We start from the raw sequence: 19,801 nt of genomic DNA, 5'->3' as shown, positions 1-19,801 counted from the left end.
TCCGTACAGATCCTTCATCCAGCACTGATTCCTATGATGCTAGATACTGTAAGACATCTTTATTTTCAGGTATGCTGCACAGAATTATGCCTACAAAATTAAACATTCGGCATTAAGTAATAATGTTTAATTGTGGTAATAATCACTGTCAGAAACCTTAATAGTGTATAACAATAAATTTAAATATGTAATACAATTTAGCTTTGTTGCAAGAGCATGAAAAAACACTGCAACAAAGTTTAAAATAAAAAAAATCTTTGAGTCTTTTGACCACACAAAGTCAAAACAATAGTAATGATTGTGCAGCAGTTATATAAAGTCAGAATTATCAGCTAAACAGGAAAAATGTAGGCCTATCACATAAAAATCACAATATTTCACAAGTTTACAATTTACAGCAAAAAATACAATACAAAAATGAATACAGTATGTACAGTGCATGCCAGTAGGCATTATAGTCATTATCTACAAACTGAATGGTAAAGGATTTACAAATGAAGAACATAATAAATTATGATTATAAGTAAAACAATAGGTGTAGTATGGTTAGTATTGTTTTTCCTCACATCCAGTGAGTTGTTGATGTGAGCTGCTGTGTCATCCCTCTGACTCCGACTGGTCAGACAGTAAATGTTTCAATTGGAGAATTTATCATGAATGAGTTCACAGTCATTGTTAAAATTCCATTTTTTCCAAATGCTCCGCCTGGTGTCGTCTCTGTCAGAACAAAAACAAAACCAAAACCAAAACCAAAACATTATACGTACTTTCGTATGACAAGAGAACCAAAACACAGGTTTTTACTATAGGCTACGTATTGACATGGTTAGTTTTGTTTTATTTACTCTTCATATAATATTAGAGATATGTATAAAACCTTGTAAATAAAACCTTCAAATAAATAAATCACAAAGTCCTATGACTTGCTAAATGTCAAGATAAATATATTAGAGCATTAGGGTCTCACCAGTTATAAAAATAGGATACCGGGCAGAGATATTCTGGACCTGCAGGCGGACCAAACATGTGAGATAGTCAGGTTGATCTCTTGACATGAGGTCACACTCGTGGTAAGGCAAGACCTCCAGTATTCCAGCTTCTTGACAAACATTTAAGAAATTCCTCTTCTCTTTTGCCTCTGCACTCAACCTGCATATGAATGGAGAAAAAAACAATACTCAGACAAGCACATATTTTTATTATTTATTTATAAGAGATCAGATTTTGAGAAGTGGACAGTCAGTCTTTTTGCTAAATTATGTCAAACTATAAATCAGGGAAAAATAAAAAAAGTGACATATGTAAAAACATTGTTTATCACATGTATTATCATGCACCAGACTTGAAAGAAATAGGTCTTGTTGATAGCTACTCATGAAAATGTGAAAACAAAGTATATACTTCTTTTTCTTCATCTTGCTCCTTTTCATGCATGGAATGTGTGAATTATAATCTATCATAATTTTGTCATAATGTATGAATTGAAAATGAAATTGATAAAAATGAAATGAAATTTAAGATGTGAGATTTAAAATGTTACTGCTCTTCCTTTTGGTTAACAGGTAGCTCCTGTCAGAATGTGATTATTGAGACAAGTCTCTCCAACCAAAGGATGTATCATACTATGAAAAATGACTTGCATGGGCTCAATATAGACACAGTAAGCATTGTTCTCTGTCAATGAGTGTCAGACAAATACAGATTTTTCTGAATGAGAAGCATTGCATCTTCTAAATCTCTAACTCCAAGAACTAATTGCTACAAGGTAAACATTTATGGTTTACTCTAATTTTTAAAGTAGAAAACTGTTACATGTTAAGTACATTTTCTGACAATTTTTGTAATGAAAATGTTATGTGTCATTTTATTAATAGATTTTGCCCATTTTCTTCCTCTCAGTTCATTGGTTTGTCTTATTTCACTTAATGTGAGCTCCCTCTGTGTGCAGGGATTTGTTTTGTTGTGTTACCTTCTTTATTGATTTAGTGAGACATACAGTGGGGAAAATAAGTATTGAACACGTCAACATTTTTCTCAGAAAATATATTTCTAATAGAGCTATTGACATGAAATTTTCACCAGATGTGGTCATCAATCAGTAATATCTGCTGTATTGTCTTGTGCAGCATCATGTGTTTGATCTTTTGGAAAAGTTAAAACACTCAAATTTCCAGTGAAAACTTTCACACCATTGTCGGTCTTGATGTGAAAAACTAGTTGCTCTTGTAGCTGACTCATACCTTGCATTTTCTTTCAGTCGGCGACTGTCTCTGTAGTGTAGCATCCATTTCCATTTTCCTGCTCTGCTTAACTCTTGCAAGATTTCTGAGAACCTTTTCATGTCAGCTAAAAAAATATATATCACAAAGTTAAGATCATTAATAACATTTAAACTCGAATGAATTTGTAGATATACAGTTACATATCAAGAGAGCACACAAGAAAAATACACGTACAGATGCTGAGGAGCTCCAGTGCTGCTCTGTCAAACATTATGAAACCACCCCTCATGAAGAGCTCCTGATGGGTGAGATTCACAACATCATCTGGTTCATCAATTCCAGCAAACTGCACACCAGGTGACTGCTTCAGCTCCAGCAAATGTGGGACCTGAGATAACAGAGAAAAGAGCCATTAATTCATGATAACCGATTGATAAAGGCCTTTTTTTTTTAACAGCAGCTGATCTGTTACCTCACAAATGTGCTCTGCGATGTCTTCATTCCTGAGGATGATGAGTAGGGGTGGAGAGCTACTGAGGAAGAACTCAGATGGCTGTACAGCAGTGTGGCCCTCTGCCTCTAATTGCGTCTTTCGAAAATAAAGGATAAGTTACCAAAAGACATTCTTACATGTAAGCCTTACACTGCTTTAACTAAAAAACAAAAAAATGTTGGAAATGTTTGAAAGTTGAGGTGTGCACAAATCCAGCGCCAGATCGTGACAAATAATACAATGAAAAAGCACAGAAATTAATTGTTCTGCAGAAGAAGTCCAACAAATTTGTTTACTTGCAATAAATCCAAGTGGGCCACAACCTACAATCTCTATTAATGAGTAAATAACCACTTGTGAATGACACCTATTTGTTCAGGGAACAAATATTACTCTGACATGTGTACAATTTCAGTAGCATATCACTTCAGTGGTTTCAGGAGGTCCATCAACAGTAGATCCCTGAAAAACTGTTTGTAGTAAAAAAAATTACATTTGACGTTAACTGAAAACTTGTCTTACCTTGGTTTTCTCAAAGAGGGCATCGTCTGATGTCATTAATATGTAGAATCTGTACTTTGTTCTACACAATTTCTTCACAACTGAGTTGAGGTTATTTCGAAAGCTTTCATCCATCTCTCTCTTCATTTGATCACAGAAGTCAAAATGGTTACTTGGTTCAGTCTTTTTGTAACCTCTTTCTGTTCTGTAATGCTTAGGTCTGGATGGGACCTTTTTGACAGCGCAAACATCATCCATCATTGCTTCATACAACCCAGAGCATGCTGCAGTCACACTAGAAACTCCAGCATGATCCTTCATGTTGCCTGTTGCTGGAGACACTTTTTGAGGATCTCCCTCTGTCGGGTGTACCTTGCCTTTCCTGTCAGACACATCAACCGTGATTTTTTGTCCAACAATCGATGGTGCATCCGAGAGTTCCATCGAGTCCTCCTGCTCTTCTAGACTGGAAAAGTGCACAGTCACAGGACTAGAGCAAGATAATGTCAGTTTCTCTTTGGAGTCCTGTTGGCTGAAAGGTCCTCTCTTACTCCGTTTCAAAAGCTGTTTCATTTTATCTGAGAAGATAAGGCACTCCTGTTCCATTGACACCTGAGTGATATCATCTTGAAGGCACCTCTGAGAAACCTCCTCCAGAAAAGAATATGGTCTCTTCCTACTTGTGTTAAAGATTGTACATGTGATCGAGCTTTGGGGTCCTACAATGATATTGTCATCTACTGTGTTATTATCTTTGTGATCCCCAAATGATGTTGATGCTTCTGAGCGGTCCCTCTGATCAATCTCACTTTGGTGTCCGTCACTTTTCTCTGATTCAAATGACTGCATGGATAGAGATGATGAGGGTGGAATCTTGATGTCCTTTCCTTGGCACTGATTTGCAGCATCTGGAAGTGCTGATTTGGCTTCATCCAAGTTAGCTTTACTGTCAATAACATCAGACAGACTACTTTTAGAGGAAAATACACTTGACTCTTGCTCATCATTGAGCCAAGAAATTCCCTTGAGGCATTCTGTCTTCTCCAAGGTCATAGTAGTGCATGTGGTGTGTGTTTTATATTTATTTGGGGAAGGATATTCATTTTGACCATCTTCGGAGCTGGAATATACTTGACTTTCATCACTCTTAGATGGTTTTACAGCCATGACAGGACGCTGACTGTAAGAGCGGGGTTCATGATTTAAACTGGACTGAGGCGTTGTTTTATACCTGTCTTGGCCAACACTTGGAGCAATGGTTTGCAGACACTCAGTGGATGAAATAGATGTGTAAGAATGACAATAATCTTGTCCTTTAGAGGTTTCCTGTAACTCATCTGTTCTTTCAAAACACTGTTGTGTAAGTGGTGAGTCTGAGTTCTTAAGCTGCAACTTCACACCAAGTACTTCCTCTAATTTACTCTTGAATGGTGACACAAGCAAGTGATCTGAAGATTCTTTGTGCAGTTCCTGTGATGTAGAGGCTGACAACACCATGGGATTTGAATTGCTTTTCTTCTTGTCTTGACGGACTGAACCAGTGGAGATGCGCTTGCTGCTAAGGTTAGGGATTTGAGCATGATGGTTTTTCTTGCCAGCTGTTTGAATTTGGCTGGATTTGTCAGTCTGTTTTGATTCAGAGAGGTATTTGTCTATACTTTGTAGAACTCGTAAAGTTCTTAGTTCGAGATCAGGATGAAGACCATATTGAGGGTTGGGATCACCATTAACTGTAGACTGATGATGCTTTTGTTCAGGATACATCTCATCCATTATAGGAGTTGAGCTTCTGCTTAAGCACTTTTGAGACACGTTTTTGCAGGTTTCACCACTAACAGCAGAAGTATTGCTCCTGGGGCCAGAACCTGGTATACACTCATATGGCCTCTCATCCAAAGTTGGCGTAGGGCACCTGTCATCAGACTCACTTCCCAAGACATCTGGGTCGGTGGTTTCATTCATGCCAAGAAGTGGTATTTTACCAACAGGAAGTCCCTCCTTTTTACTGTGCATTTCAGATGCATGACATACCTCTATGGGCAAGGCTGAAGGCAGAGTTTCTGTGATTAATGGTATTTCTTCCTTTGCTTGAGCAGCTTCTTCAATTTTGCTTTGTTGGATTGGTATTTGTGGTTCTACCATTTCCTCTTCTGAAATGTCCAATCCAATAAATGGAATTTCAACTCCTCTGAGACTTTTTTCCAATGCTGTATTTGTTGTGTTCAATTTGGGATTGGTTTCTTTAGCCAATGCATCTTCTGCTACACATTTTTTCAGTACCTCAATCTGAGATGAATGGTGAGGATGTGGTTCCTCTGGAAATGTATTCTCATCCTTTTCCTTTCCTACACTTGATTCTGTTTCACCTCTACTTGGACCAAAATTGAGGACTGCTGTTACAGTGTTTTGGCTTCCTGTTTCCGAATTGTCTTTGGTCTGAGGAACAGATCCAGCTAGACAAGATCCATCTAATGAACAAGTCTTCTCATCAGATATGGGCAATGTTGCTATCTGACAATGGGCCTTATCTGTTGAACATAACTTTGAATTTTCCTCTAATGCAGGTTGATTGGAAGCAACCTCCATTTCAGATTGAATGTTAGGAGCTTGTTGAACAGCATGTTCATCTGCCAGTGCACTGCCTTTTACCGGCAGCTCTCTCAGCTGCAAATCATGGCAGGCATCCGCTTCATTGTTTGCTTGAGATGACTGCTTGTCAGATGGTGGTTGGATTGCACTACAATCTGTAGTGCAATCCTTCTTTACTGAATCATGGCTGTCACACGTCATAGATATCTGTTGTTCACTCGAATCCCTGTCAACTGCCACAGCTGAAATGCTTCTGTCTTTCTCATCAAGTCCATTTTCTTTTCCAAAGTAATCAGCTGCGATCACACTGTCTTCATATTCTGTACAAGAGTCCATATGTTCATTAACATTTTCAGCCTGCCTTAGTGAGACTGCTTGAGCATCCTCCCCTGATAAGTGCTTCTCATTTTCAAAACTGTTTCCACTGCAGATGGCACCTGGATCTTTTCTGGTAAAATCATCACCTGTATCAATCACTTTTGAAGAAGGTTCCATGCTTTCTTCCTGGCATGGGTTTTCTTTCACTTCCAGGTTTTCCTTGGATTCAGTTTCTTCATTCTCGTCTATATCAACCACCTCATCTGCTTCTCTGTTTGGCTCTCCCCCTTTGTCTCTGATGGATTCAGATGAATAAGTTGCATGTTTTTGAACCAAGCACTTGTCTCTAATTTCAGCGTGTTCAATTTTCTTCATGGAGGTTTTCACTTTGTTGCATCCATTTGACATATCGTCAATTCCTGAGGTAGTCTGAACATTCTCTGTCACTTCTTGTTGTCTCTTCTCATCCGCTTGAAAAGATGGTACATCAGTGTAAAGCAGGCAACCAGATTTTTGCAAAGGACTGCAAATTCTCTCATTTCCATTGATGCTTTTGCCACTTTTCAATTCATTAATACTCTCTGCAGAGGGTACCAATGTCTTGTCAGACTGGAAAAAGAGAGAGCGAGACAATATGAGAATTACACATTATAAACACTGTTGCTCTTTCATTCGGAACAATAAAGTACAATCCAATCCAAGTTCCGGGTCCAACAAAACATTAGTTGCTGAAACTGGAAATGAAATGAGAACAGCACAGCCTTGTGGGTGTGAGGATATTCATACATCCAATGTCAATACTGATGTGTCTGTAGTCCTTGGAGAACAAAATAGTCCTCTAAATTAAGGTCCTAACCGTTTTGTTGGTGTCTCTGTGTTTCCCTGCTGGAAAACAGCAGGTTATTCCTTTCACATAATTCTACCCCCTTCAGTAGGTCTCTATAGCATGAAAGGTTAGTTATGCCAGTGACTGGAGGCCTTATATGCCTTACAATATTACATAACACACACACACCAAAAACTGGCAGTTAGATCATTATATATCCTGCAGAAACATCTGATAATCAGGACAGTAACTTAAGAATTCAACATGAAATGTGCTTACCTCCTGTTGTCCCATAGGTGACACGACGAGTGCGCTGGATGTTTCAGTTGCCTCTGTCTGTTCGCTAGACACAGAAGTCTCTTGTTTGTTGACTTCTGGATCTGAACTGTGGATCTCTGAGCTGGAGTTTCTCAGTGACAAGTCCAAAATTACAGGTCCTTGGTCCATGACAGAGTTAACTTTTTTACTGAGGTCCAAAGCTTCTGAAATTGAGGGGTCTTGAGTGCCAGCTACACTTGGGGAAGGATCAAATGAAGTTCCTTTGAGCTCAGGCTGAGCTGGTGCTGCTGCTTCCATTTCACTAGATGTTCCCGCAGAATCACCCTCTTTTGAACATGCAAAGTTTGAGTCCACATGGAAAAATCTTGGTGTTGACCGGCTATAAAATAGACCTATCCACATGTGGACAATGAGCCGTAGTTCTTCAGTGGTGTCTTGAATGGAAAAATCCCATGGGCTATAGAAAGGATACAAAAATGAGCAGCTTGTAGTGAAATAACCTCATCTGATCAATGTTACTGCATATTGGTGACGTGTTAACAAGATACAAGTAAAGCATTGACATGATATTAAAATAAACGTTTTCTTCTGCAAATAAACACAATATACGTACCCATGTAAGGCTCGTACGATAGCTCTGTCTTTTGCGTCACTTGAAAACTTGCTGTCTTGATTAAAGTCATAGTTCTCCTTCCATTGCCTTGTGACTTGGACAGATGAACCTGTGTTAACAAAGGTGCGGGAGTATCTGAAATTTCTCCTGTGCACCACATGTTTTTTCAGGTTTCCAGGAGTCCTGTGGTTTTGTTCACCCCTGTCTTCCTGACAAACAGAGGGGTGTAGTGTTTGTATGCCATCGCCATACAACTGCTGTTGAGGGTGCAGCAGTCTAGTGGAACCACTTAAAGGGGATACCTGGAAGGGTGTACCTGGCAAACCCAACAGCAGAGGGGAAGATGGGGGCAATGAGTAAGCATGTTCTTTAGTTATTAAATCAACCAATTCACTTCCACTTGGTGAAGGAGACTCAAAAAGCTGAATGAGTCTAGCTGCAGGCTGTCTAAGCAGAGCATGAAGAACTGACTCTTGTTCAGCAATGGCAACATCTTTTGTAAGGCCACACTTCTTCAAACTTGTCTCAGGAGTTGTTTCAAGTGCTGGGTCTGGTTGTGGTGGGGCCTGGTCATTATTGGCACTGAGGGCCAAGTCAGCAAGTAAGTTCAAAGCATCTGTAGATGTGCAAGCACTGTTCATTTTTTCCTTAACAGTCTTCCTGACAGAATTATCCCTAGTACATTCTTTGTTTCTGAGTTTGTCAGTGGAAATACAAGCTGGGCTTTGAAAATGCAACCACCCTGTGGAGACAAAACAGAGGAGAAGAGAGAAATTGCATGAAGATAAAAAAGTAGCACATTGAAAGCATTTGAAATATACCAATACATTACTCAGGAACTCGTAACTAGCATGTTAACTATCTGATTGTTCAAAGTAATTCATTTGTTAAGCCATCTTTGGGTTCAGATGGATAGTACTGGCAAAAATGCTGCACAAAGAAAGCAAAAAGCTAAGAATTAGCAAACACTGAACAGAGTGCAATGAAAGCATGCTGAGGAAAGTTGCAAAGGAAACAGCCAAGAAAAGGGTAATCAGTTTTAATGTCATGCACAATATTAGCAGGGATTTATTCAATAATAGAGAGAAATGAATTACAATTATTTTTGAAATATGACTTACATTTCTTTCTAATATGTTCTGCTGAAAGGCCTTGATGCTTCTTGAGTGTTTTTATCCTTCCACCTCTTGGGAAGATTGATGGAGGCTTGTGTATGATTTGCGGTGGTTTGACCAGAATGGTTTGTTCTTGTGTCTCAGATGAATCTTTCCTTTGTTGAGAATCCTGCCCCTCACTTTTCTGTGACTTATCTGGTTTCTCTATAGGGGTCAGGCCTAGGGCATATGCAAAAAGAATATCTACCGACTGCATCTTTGAAACTTCCTTCACACCCACATTTGTGTCCTGGACAATTTCATTATTACTCTTCAAAGCCTCAATGTCAGAGTCTTTGCCCTTCTTGAGACAAGGCCCGGTGCTCTGGGCAGTATCTGTAGATGTTCTCTCTGGCACAGGGGAATCTGATTTTCTTTTCCCCCTTAAAAGAACTGATTTTAGTTTACTCAACAGAAATTCTCCCTTTGGTGCACTCTTTCCGGGGGAGGAGCTGTCAGTGTGCTTTTCTTTAACTGTTTCTGAGGGGGGAGTGTCTGAAGAATGCTCAATACTCTCTGGATTCAAAGGCAAAGGACCATTGTCTGATTGTCTCTGAGGTTTATGGTCAGTATTAGTATGACTGCCCACATCATTTTGAAGATGGCTCCCTTTATCCTTGGATGTTGTGGCCTCTGTTTCATCCACTGCTGTCTCTGGAGCAGTGGTCATGTGTTGCTGCATTTCTACTTTGTCAGGAGTATTCACAGAGGCATCATCCAACGTTTTTTCAAGATGCTGTTGACCACTTGCACACTGAGATTTATCTTTTAAATTCTTTATCTGAGCAGCAATATCTACAGTGCCAAAAGGAACTAAAATTCTCCCGCAGACACTAACAACCGGTTTCAAGTCCCAGCGCTCAATTTTCTTTCTAAAGGGAAAAACTTCAAGTTCCATTAAAATGTTGTCCTTCATGCTCTGCTGCCCGGGAGCTGATTTTTTCTCATTGGCTACTGCTAAACCAACAGTAGATCTCACTTTCTTATTTCTAGATGATAATTTTCCAAATATGCGTTTTCGCCTCGGTAATTTTCTCCGACCAACTTTCAAAGGATTATTCAGCTTTAAATCCCCTGATGATTCCTTCACCTGATCGTCCTTCTGACTCTTGGAGATATCCACTGTTTTGACAGTTTGTGAATTAAGAGTCTCAACACTGTCTTTAGATTCCTTTTTCAAACCTATGGAACGTCCCCTTCGTAGTTTCAGTCCTTTTGTTTTTGCAATATTGGTGACACCGGGGCAGTCTTTATTTTTTGTTCTGACAGTCTTACCATGCACAGCATTTGCTCCTGCTGATTGCAATTTACCTGCCGAAAAACTAGAAAGCTGAAAGTCATTTTCCTTTGTTGCTGACACAGTACTGATCACACTTAAACTCTCATTAGCAAGAGTTTGCTCTGCTGAGGTGATGCTGACAATCAGCTCTGCAGAAAGGTCTTCTGATCTAGGGGGAGTAAGGAGATTTTCTGTCCCCATGTTATCAGTTTTGACTGGTGCAGACAGGTCATATGGTTCATTGTCTTTGGTTGCATCTCCAGCCAGCGATTCATCTGCTGCAACACTATGAGGCACAGCTGTGAAGTCAACCTGTGCTTCAGTCCTTGTTACACCACTGTCTCCAGATGTCTCAACATTTACTGTACATTTCTGGTCAGCTGGCTGGTCCTCTGACCCCATGTCAACCTGACTGGCTGGTGCCTCCTCTGGAGATGACAGACAGATGTAGACATCATCATCAAGGTCTTCTCTTCGCTCTTCTTGCCCAGCTGCCAGAATTTCTGAAGACTTGGACACTGGTATTTGAAAGGAGACCGGTTTGCTCAGGTAAGACTTAAAGCCCGTCCATGCCCCGTCAGTCCACTCGGGAGATGAGTAGAGGTTTTTGTGTGCCTCAGGCACATCATACTGATCTGGAAAAATGCTTACATCCCTTGAGGGACTTAATTCCAACCCAGGATTTATTAATGCTGCATAACTCTGCATATGCTGCACCAACACTTCACAGAGTTCTTCACTTGGGTCGAAGGGCTTCTTCTCAGCTTCCCCCAATGCATAACTTAGAACTGGGAGAACCCGCAGAATTTCAGATGACATAGTTGCTTTCCTCTGTTCAGATTTTGTACCTGTGATAAATCAAAAAATGATATTTGTTTTATCTCTTCTACTACAAGTGTCACTGAAAGACAGTTTCCTGTTAATTTATGGCATGTGAGAAAGATTGAATGAAACTAGCAAATGCATGCCAACTTTACCTCTGTATATAGCCCGGGAGACTGGAAAAACAAACATGCCTTGCAGGACCTCACTCGAATTGCTGGTGTCTATAAGAAACAAAGTTATGTTGGTAAAGCTGAATTGTGGTTGTTTACAAAACATATAGTTGTGGCAATTTTGTCATGAGACTGATAATATCATATGCTGTCATTGTTTTTATATCTTACCATCATATGTGAGGAAATGGGAGGAATTCAACAGGATAAGAAAACCACCATCATTCAGCGGAACAGGGAAAGCCTGTGCGAAAATGGGTTTGAGGTAGATTTTTTAACATTACATATCAAGTCAAACCAACCTTACGCTATATGCAGTGCTAATTATATAAAAAGGAGATCAACTGCTCCAAAGTATTGGACCTGAATTGACAGAAAAGTAATTCATAAGTAATAAGTGAAAAGTAATTACCCCTCAATTAAAGCGACCCCCCACCCCACTGTTTCCCAGTGTAATCAATATTGGCACCACAGTCCTAAAAGGGACTATACTATGTTTCACTATTGCTCATTAGAATGGTAACTGGCAGGAAATGTATTTTTTGTGAATTAGATTACCAAATGGATGACGAATTGTTTCTTTCCTCTTGCTAGCTTTACTGTTGGCAATATGGCTACCACCATCAGCTTGCCTACCATCCATGACAAGAAGCAACCATAAGAATGTCAATCTGAACTAGTCTAATCTTGGTGCTATAGCAAATGCAGAGTAAATAAGTAGGCATTCTTCATTAATGGTCTAGTAGAAATAATACCAAGTGAATGTTGGTTTTGAACCTAATGAAGCTCTGGAGCTCTCTCCATAGTCAGACTGGCCATAGAAACTACTGGGTGAAAAACTGGGAGGCCAACACTTGTTTTACTGTGTGAAGAAGTTTAGGCAAGAACCTTGTATGTAACTGAACCACATACGGTGTTATTGGAGTGCTGACATCATCGACTTGCATTTGCATTCTGTCTGGCGTCAGCCAGTTCCAGTTTTTCATCCGTTTGCCTCTCTCCTACTGTCTATGCTCACACATACCATATTTTAATATGCATTTTCATTTGCATACTGTTGTGAGACAATGGAACAAGCTTGCAAAAATGATTGAATCTCTGTCCATTAAGATTGCAATAAAGTAACAAAGTTCTGCTCTGCCTCTCCCATTTACTGTACAGAATTAATGCAAAGGGGGCATAAATGGTAACTCGCACCAAGGTTGGTCCAAAATTTGCTAGATTTGTGTCTACGTGCTCTTTTGAAAATCAAATCCCTGACTCTAGTGCCAAAAATGCTCTGTTGCCAACACTGCAATAACTGCACAATAAATGCCTCCTGATAGAGACTGTTTGTGCCAGTTCACTTTGATAGCTGCCAATGGGGAAACTTATGGCATACGGCTAACCAATGGTGGAACTATGATCACTTAGCTCTATCACTCAATCAATCAGTAAGGAACTGAAAATCCCAATTATAGAACTGGCTCTACTGTTAAATTCATCCAAAAATCCATTAAGTTGGTCCTAGTGGATAAGTCCAGGGCTAACTTTCTCTCTGCTGGGTAGAATTCAATTACCCCAATTGTACCATCAACAGCCATTTATGTTTCCTGAGGAAACCTATTGATAGCTAAATTGTGCAATCAACATTTACTATCTATTGTCAGTTAAATTGTTGAAGCAGTTGTTTGATAAAATACATTACTTCTGCTGGTTACCGTAAAAAAAAAAAAGGGTAAGAAGTGTTGGCTTGGCTATCTTTACCATATCAGTGTAAACTGGGTACTTTAGGTTCATCACAACCAAACTGATAACACAGTTATAAAACACCACATTGGTCTCTCGGTTCATCATGACTTATCATTTTTGATCTTTAATGGACGGAGTAATAAACACACTTACAAGATCTTTCTCCTTGATTTGCTGCAGAAGAAGAGAGAGTGATTTGGTTTCTTCAGCCTCAGAAGAAATCAGCTCACACAGACTGCAGTATAAGCCATCCTGAAAGACTAAAAGACAGTAAAATAGATAAATACATATACCCAAACTTGTTCCTATACATTTCTATGCCCACCAAATACAGGAATTATGTTGAAACATTTGTTTATATAACTCTCGGATGACAAGGATATTCTTTTCTGACATCTGAAAACATACCTTCACCCGAGAAGTAGTTTTCAAAGACAGACCTCGGCAGCAGCTGCATGAGGTCTGACATGGAAATGGCTCTGTCAACTTTGACTACTGTAGGACTGTAAAAGAAACAAAGATAAAGAATATAACTAGCTTATAAAACTACGTGATCTAAGTCAACAAAGAACAAAGTGTATTTTGTGCACCGTTAACTCACAGTTTTGCAGGAATCAAGGCACCTCCTGCAGACCTCAGAGCAACATTGTAGAGCTGGGCGCCTATTTGAAGCTGACCCCTCCAGGGAAGGTAATGATAAACTGAAATAAAATCATCAAATACAACGACTATTAAAAAGTTAATTGCGTATTGTATTCATTAAAGTTCATGTGTGTTAATTAAAGGTTTAGTACCCATGAGGTACAGTTGTGAAATGAAATAGTATGAATTTAATTTTAAGCTTCATAGATGTCCTTACACAACTGGTATGTTTCATTACATGTTATTCAAAAAGCGACACCGGTGGGCTGAATCTGTGACTGAACTGCAGAATACTGAACCTTGTGACAGTGCCACTGTATGTCTTTGTGACAGGAAGCTTTATGGGAAAAACCCTGATGGGTTTCCTTCACATTACTTACCCTGTTTTTTCTCCTCACTGAAAAGAAAAAAATTGGAAACAATTAATATAACTTAAATAGTGTATTAAATGGCATTAGATCAGGAATATACTACATAATAATTATCAGGGCCAGGAGTATGTGTTGTTATTGTGTCACATTACCTTGTCTCCTGTTGTGCTGCAAGTGTTGCTTTGGTGTCTGTATATGAAAATGATACAATAGCGAAAGGACAGGCAGCACTGGGAGACTGAGCCGTTGATTTGCTTCCATCACTTAACAGCTCGTACATGTAATACTGCAAGACCAAAACAAAAGGCACGTGAGCTGCCTGACATTCATTTTTCCTTCTTATCATGCAGTCATGTACTAAGGTGCACAACAATATATGAACTGATGCACTTACACACAGTCAGATAAGAAAGAAACATAATGTCACTGACTACAACAACATCCGAGGACTGATACAGTACAATTAGTTGCATGAAGTTGTTGTTGCTGCAGTGACATGAATTCACAAACTAAGCACATCTACAAATTAAAATTGCTGATGGCATAGCACATGCTTTCTCTTACCTGGGTTCTCTCAAAAGCAAGAAAGGAGCTGGTTTGGGCTGACACTGACGGCAGCTGTTCTGACACATGGCAGTCAAACCCCTCAGTGGGTGCCGTGAAATTCTGGGTGTAGTTCTCTAAAACCTCTTTTACTCTCCCCTGGTGGTAACCATACAATGGGACAACGGTTATATTCATGAAATAATATCTTTTAAGGCGATGGCCACCTCTCCATAAAATTTTTTTCCCCACAATTTCCATTTTCAATACCTTTGTCAGCCTTATGATGGCAATGTATCCAGATTTCCCATGATACCAGCGATTCAGATCCAAACAGTCGGAGTACATTGATATGTAAACACCTGTGTGAACATGCAGAACTTTCATTATCAAATATCCAGGTAGAACTTAAAACAGGAAGAGAGTGACATATTAAGATTTGCAGACATCATTAAAAAACTAGAATGTTTAACGCAAAGCTTTGTAGTAGATTTCCACACAACTGCCACTCCTCCAGCTCAACCACACCCTGAGAGATGTTTAACAGCTGTCAATGACACACCAAACAGCTATCAGTTATCTGAATGGCCTCACCCACTGTGCCTGCATGAACTCACAACAATGCTCCATTATGTTCTACAATAAGTTTAATAATTCTCGTTAATTTTAGAACTGAGTTACTTTCACTTTGTCTAATGTACACTGTTACTGATCTTTTTTTTAATCAGGTTTAAAAAGAGGAACATTTGGGGCCCTGTTTGCTTGACTGACAGCAGATGGCTTCAGCCAGTAAAAGGATGTGGGTTGTACACTTGCATATCGATTGGTCACTGTTATGGGCCTGAACATGTCCTACAACACAGTGCCCTTTAGGAGCCAGTTCTGAAGAAGACTGACTTTCAGCAGAGCTCTCTCACTCACGGAAAACAACACAATACAAGTCTGAATGGAGCAGGTAAAAGAAACAGCCAATAACTGGTTTAGCAAGTTAGGTGGGTTTTTTGTTCTTCCTCACATGCAGTCTACTGTCAAAGTGAGGAAAGTTACCAAAAACAGTATAACCCCACAAAAGCCTCATTAATCTGTAAAGAAAGTTAGGAATCCATGTGTTTGGTAGGTGAAGGTATTAAAGAGAAACTCTGCAGGATTTTTCCCATGGCTATATGCTACATTTTTACCCTAATTAAGCTCTGGAGTAATTGTGATAGTTAACTACATGACTTGTGACTTGATACGAGTGAGAAGGAAGCTCTCTGCCTTCCACCTGGTGTCTCATGGCTGAAAACCAACCTTGCATCATCAGTCAGTACGTTTACATGACACTTGAGAAAAACAAATTTTTGCCTTAATCCGACTATAACTGGACAATTGAGTGCATGTAAACGCTTTAGTCCGACTAATATTGGAATTCTCCAACTCCGATTAAGACACCCAGATAATGCGATTGGAAATCGACTTTCTCCGGCACCTTAATTGGAGTTTAACTGGACAACGCATGTGCGCATGCTCCAAGCCGGTCGCAGAAACTACTGCTGTAGCGTTACGTCATTCTTGTCTGCCTCTCGAAATCACCATGACCACAAGGGATAGCGTGCATCTTATCTGCACAATAAGTAACGCGCACATTATGTACAAGATGAACAAAGCTGTAGATTAACCCTCTTGCTGTTGTTCAAAAATGCCCTGTCTGCCGCCTGGCTAATAGGTCAACCAGAAAACGGGCCGTATCAACCCGACGCATCATCGCCACCTGGTGTTGAGGAGGAGGACATGTTCCCGTCAGTTATTCGATTTTCTCAGTTGCATGTAAAGTGGGACAAGAACAGAAGTCTGATTAGACGCCAAAATCTAATTTTGAGCATAGTTCGATTAAGCTGTGCATGTAAACGTACTAACTGTAGTACTTGGCCACCGCCCTGGTGTCCCCGCACACCGCGACACAAACAAGCTCTGTAACCTGCAATCTTTTGTTTATGACTACACAAACTTCATATATGTTATATAACATTATCCACCACTCCATCTATTGATTGTTCGCCGACTTCATTGTGTACAAATGCAAATGGCCTGGCGAAGGGTTAGCAAAACAGCGGAAAAGCGACCAGACTTGCATAGTTCCTCTTTAAAGGGACATTGTGTAGGAATTACTCCCATCTAGCGTTGTGGTTGTATATCGCAAGCAACTCAATCGTATTTTTCATGCTGCATTCACGTGAAATTGGGCAGACGGCAGACGGACGACAGCCGCTGCACGTAACGGCATAAACAAGCCTCTATGTTAACAAGTCGTTCGTCAGCACAAGGCAAAACAATACACAATATGTTGTCATGACGATGTCATATTGTTGACCTGACCCACGTTTTACCGGCTTTCTCTCGACTTCTGTGACTAAAATGACATCTTGTTTTTTTTGTTTTGTTTTTTTCCTTTTTTAATGGGAACAGGCATATACAATGTATAAACCGACAATACACTGATCAATGACAATGACTTCTGGTTTGTCACCGACGGCCGTCTGCCCGCCTGCAGGTGAATGCAGCATCAGTGTAACGCTCCATTCCTCCTCACTGCGTTACCGCGGTGACTTTTCACAGACGCCACCTCGACCTGAGCCGAGTTTCCATGGTTTCCTACCGTCACGCTGCCACTGAACGTAAAAACATGGCGACACCACATGGCAGCCAGCACCGAGCTTACCCGCTCCATGGAGATATGAATGATATGAACGGCTAATTCAGAGCTGAAAGGAACACTTCAGTTTGTTGATGGGGGGGATTACTGATTAATGAAAAACATACTTTTGAACCAAATAATCAATTTTCGTGAATAGATAACAGGAGAACTTACACAATGTCCCTTTAAATAAGGTCTGCTAATTAAAACATGTACTCTGTACAGAAACTAAAACAGATCGAGAGAGGAACTGATGTTAACACTAGATTATCCTCATGCAACAAGACTACATTAAATCACATGTGACACGGTTTCTTTTTTTGTGTTCCACGTCAGGGTGATTTCATAGTACCATCCACTAAAAAATAAAGGACTTTGACCAGCCAGTTACACCTTTTATCTCCTACTCTTATCACAGCCTAGTGCTGGTAAAAAACACATACAGAAAATCTTAGTTAAGGCACTTTTCTAACTTGATGTTACAAGGCAAAATATGCAGATAAATAAGCAAATGCATATGTAACAGTTGCATTTCATCAGTGTAACAGAGTGAAGTTAAACAGACAATAAAATGCTGCTAAAAAAAAATGCTGCTGTCCTTCCCCCAACACCCCTCACATCCTGAATTTAACAAATTACACTTTCTGTTTCACAGCAGTCTTCCACTTTCATTTCTATACATTCATAGAGCTATTTAGCTTGCTTTCACTTTCAAATGCAGAGGAGCAGCAGGCACTCAACAAGGATGATTCTTTACTCTATCTCTGCACAAGATTATTTCACTACAGACAGTGTGCTTGCTATGGACAATATCCTGGATATGACCATCAAGGTAATAACTTTGTTAATTACTATAAAAATGGCTTAATGAGTTATATGTTAGCACAATTGCATGCAAATCCAAAATGGGTGTTTTCTGCCTAGAAATAAGACCTCTTGTGCATTGCTCAGCCCTAGCATACACACTTCAGGTGTGTTCACCACTGATCGATATAGTGACTGTTTAAGGGAGTAAAACAAGTCATAAATAATTTACCCTTCCAAGGATCTCCCAGAGTCGTACATGTATCATTTCCTGTGCAGACACCAGTTTCCGCAAGTGCTTGGGCCTTTGAACATGTAAAAATAACAATATCAGCATGACCTTAGGATTTGTTATCACATGTATTCTCAGGTGTGGCAGTGTTTCTTGTCTGTACCTTGTTCACATCGTCGAACAGTAAAAATCCATAGGTTTCTTTCAAATCCTCCTCGGAATATCCTGCTTCTCTTCTCCTTGCTCGGAAGTCGTTGTACTGAAGCCAAAGATTTTAAAAAACAAAACAAAAAACACAATGAAGAGCTATCAAATACAGTGGTCTTTGTTGAGCTCCTTTCACTGAATTTAGGATAAGTTGTGTTTTCATGCTCTCATTACTCTGTGGGGCAAAAGTTCTCTGAGATACAGACCTTTTTTTCCAGAGCTGTGTTCTGGACCAGGACAGCGGACTTGTATTTGAAACACTGCTTTGACTCCTCATACAAATACGCACTTTGAAGTTGAGCCAAAATATTGTTTTGAAAGACGTCAGAAGTGTCTGAAACAGGCTCTAAAAAACCTAAAAGTGGACAAAAACACTGACATGAGCATACCACACAAGCGACATGGTGAAAATAGAGAACATAGTTTTTTTTTTAGCCTATGAAAAAAAGTTTCACAAGACTAGGACTATTTGTCCTGGGGGACACAACACACACACACATACACGCACACACACACACTCACATACCACTCGTCATTTTCTGTCGGCTCACAAACAACAATATTATCTACACGGTGGTGGTTACAAGTGTCGGAATAAAATGTCCAAACCACATTTCTGCCCTAAATTAAAGTTACGGGAAGGGGAAGGCTCGTCACCTTTACGCGAGGCACCACCATTTTCACTTTCCATTGCTGAAGTCTCTACGAAATCTGACGCTCTCCTTTTGCCCTTCGTTGGAAATGGTTGTCTCTAGTTTTAAACATCACAGTGGATTTATAATGTCCAATGTATCTGGTGTCCAAAAATCCTCTCAAAGTCACTCGAGCTTTCGCCGCAGTTTCGACAGACATATTAATGCGACAACCAGGAAGTTAAAAAATAGGCGACAGTCCAAACGTCTAGGAGCCGATATAAACGCTTAAATCTAACTCTGTCGCTTCACCGGTAACAAATCCGTTTCTTAGTCAAAGATCCTCTGTCTCCAGCGTGTTTCCATGCCTCGGTGGTCTGTGCTTGCCCGATCCGGATCGAAAAAGAAACAGAAACCTATCGAGGGGACAGCATCCATCTTGAAAGTCTACACCAAACTGTGGCGGTGGTGTTGAGGCAGTTGTTAAAGCTATGACGAGCCTAGTTTGAGCCTGCGGTTTTCACTTCTCGTGTCTGCTTCCCTTTTCCATCGAAAAATGTAGCTACGATTGATAATGATAAACGGTCGGACGCTGTCAAACGAGCGCTTTTTTTTTAATCCAAGCATGTGAATCCTGTGTCCGGTTTTGAGGGTTTACGCAGTGTATTTCGCAACTCGGCGTGGTTTAATGGGGCT

At 39.9% G+C, this 19,801-nt stretch overlaps 1 protein-coding gene across 2 annotated transcripts; it reads right to left on the bottom strand.

Annotated features, from left to right (window-relative positions):
- tasor2 (transcription activation suppressor family member 2) lies at positions 1–19,801 on the bottom strand. Of its 2 annotated transcripts, none has more exons than XM_085778194.1 (22): positions 19,131–19,801; positions 18,680–18,828; positions 18,430–18,525; positions 18,267–18,339; positions 14,827–14,918; positions 14,578–14,715; positions 14,166–14,299; positions 14,023–14,039; positions 13,602–13,701; positions 13,409–13,503; positions 13,154–13,260; positions 11,441–11,513; positions 11,252–11,320; positions 8,963–11,122; positions 7,842–8,583; positions 7,229–7,685; positions 3,238–6,732; positions 2,695–2,811; positions 2,457–2,610; positions 2,241–2,346; positions 968–1,149; positions 1–717 (listed from the first exon to the last, which is right to left on the bottom strand). In XM_085778194.1, exons 1-22 carry the CDS (start codon positions 19,162–19,164, stop codon positions 620–622), a joined length of 8,688 nt encoding a protein of 2,895 aa, XP_085634320.1. In that variant the 5' UTR covers positions 19,165–19,801; the 3' UTR covers positions 1–619. The 2 variants fall into 2 exon arrangements, with proteins under 2 accessions (XP_085634320.1, XP_085634321.1); XM_085778195.1 differs by having other exon boundaries at positions 7,842–8,157.

This window comes from Trachurus japonicus, chromosome 6 (genome assembly GCF_045865225.1).
Source record: "Trachurus japonicus isolate A0001 chromosome 6, Traja_1.0".
Taxonomy (NCBI): Eukaryota; Metazoa; Chordata; class Actinopteri; order Carangiformes; family Carangidae; genus Trachurus; species Trachurus japonicus.
This window is presented reverse-complemented; position numbering and strand designations above follow the sequence as displayed.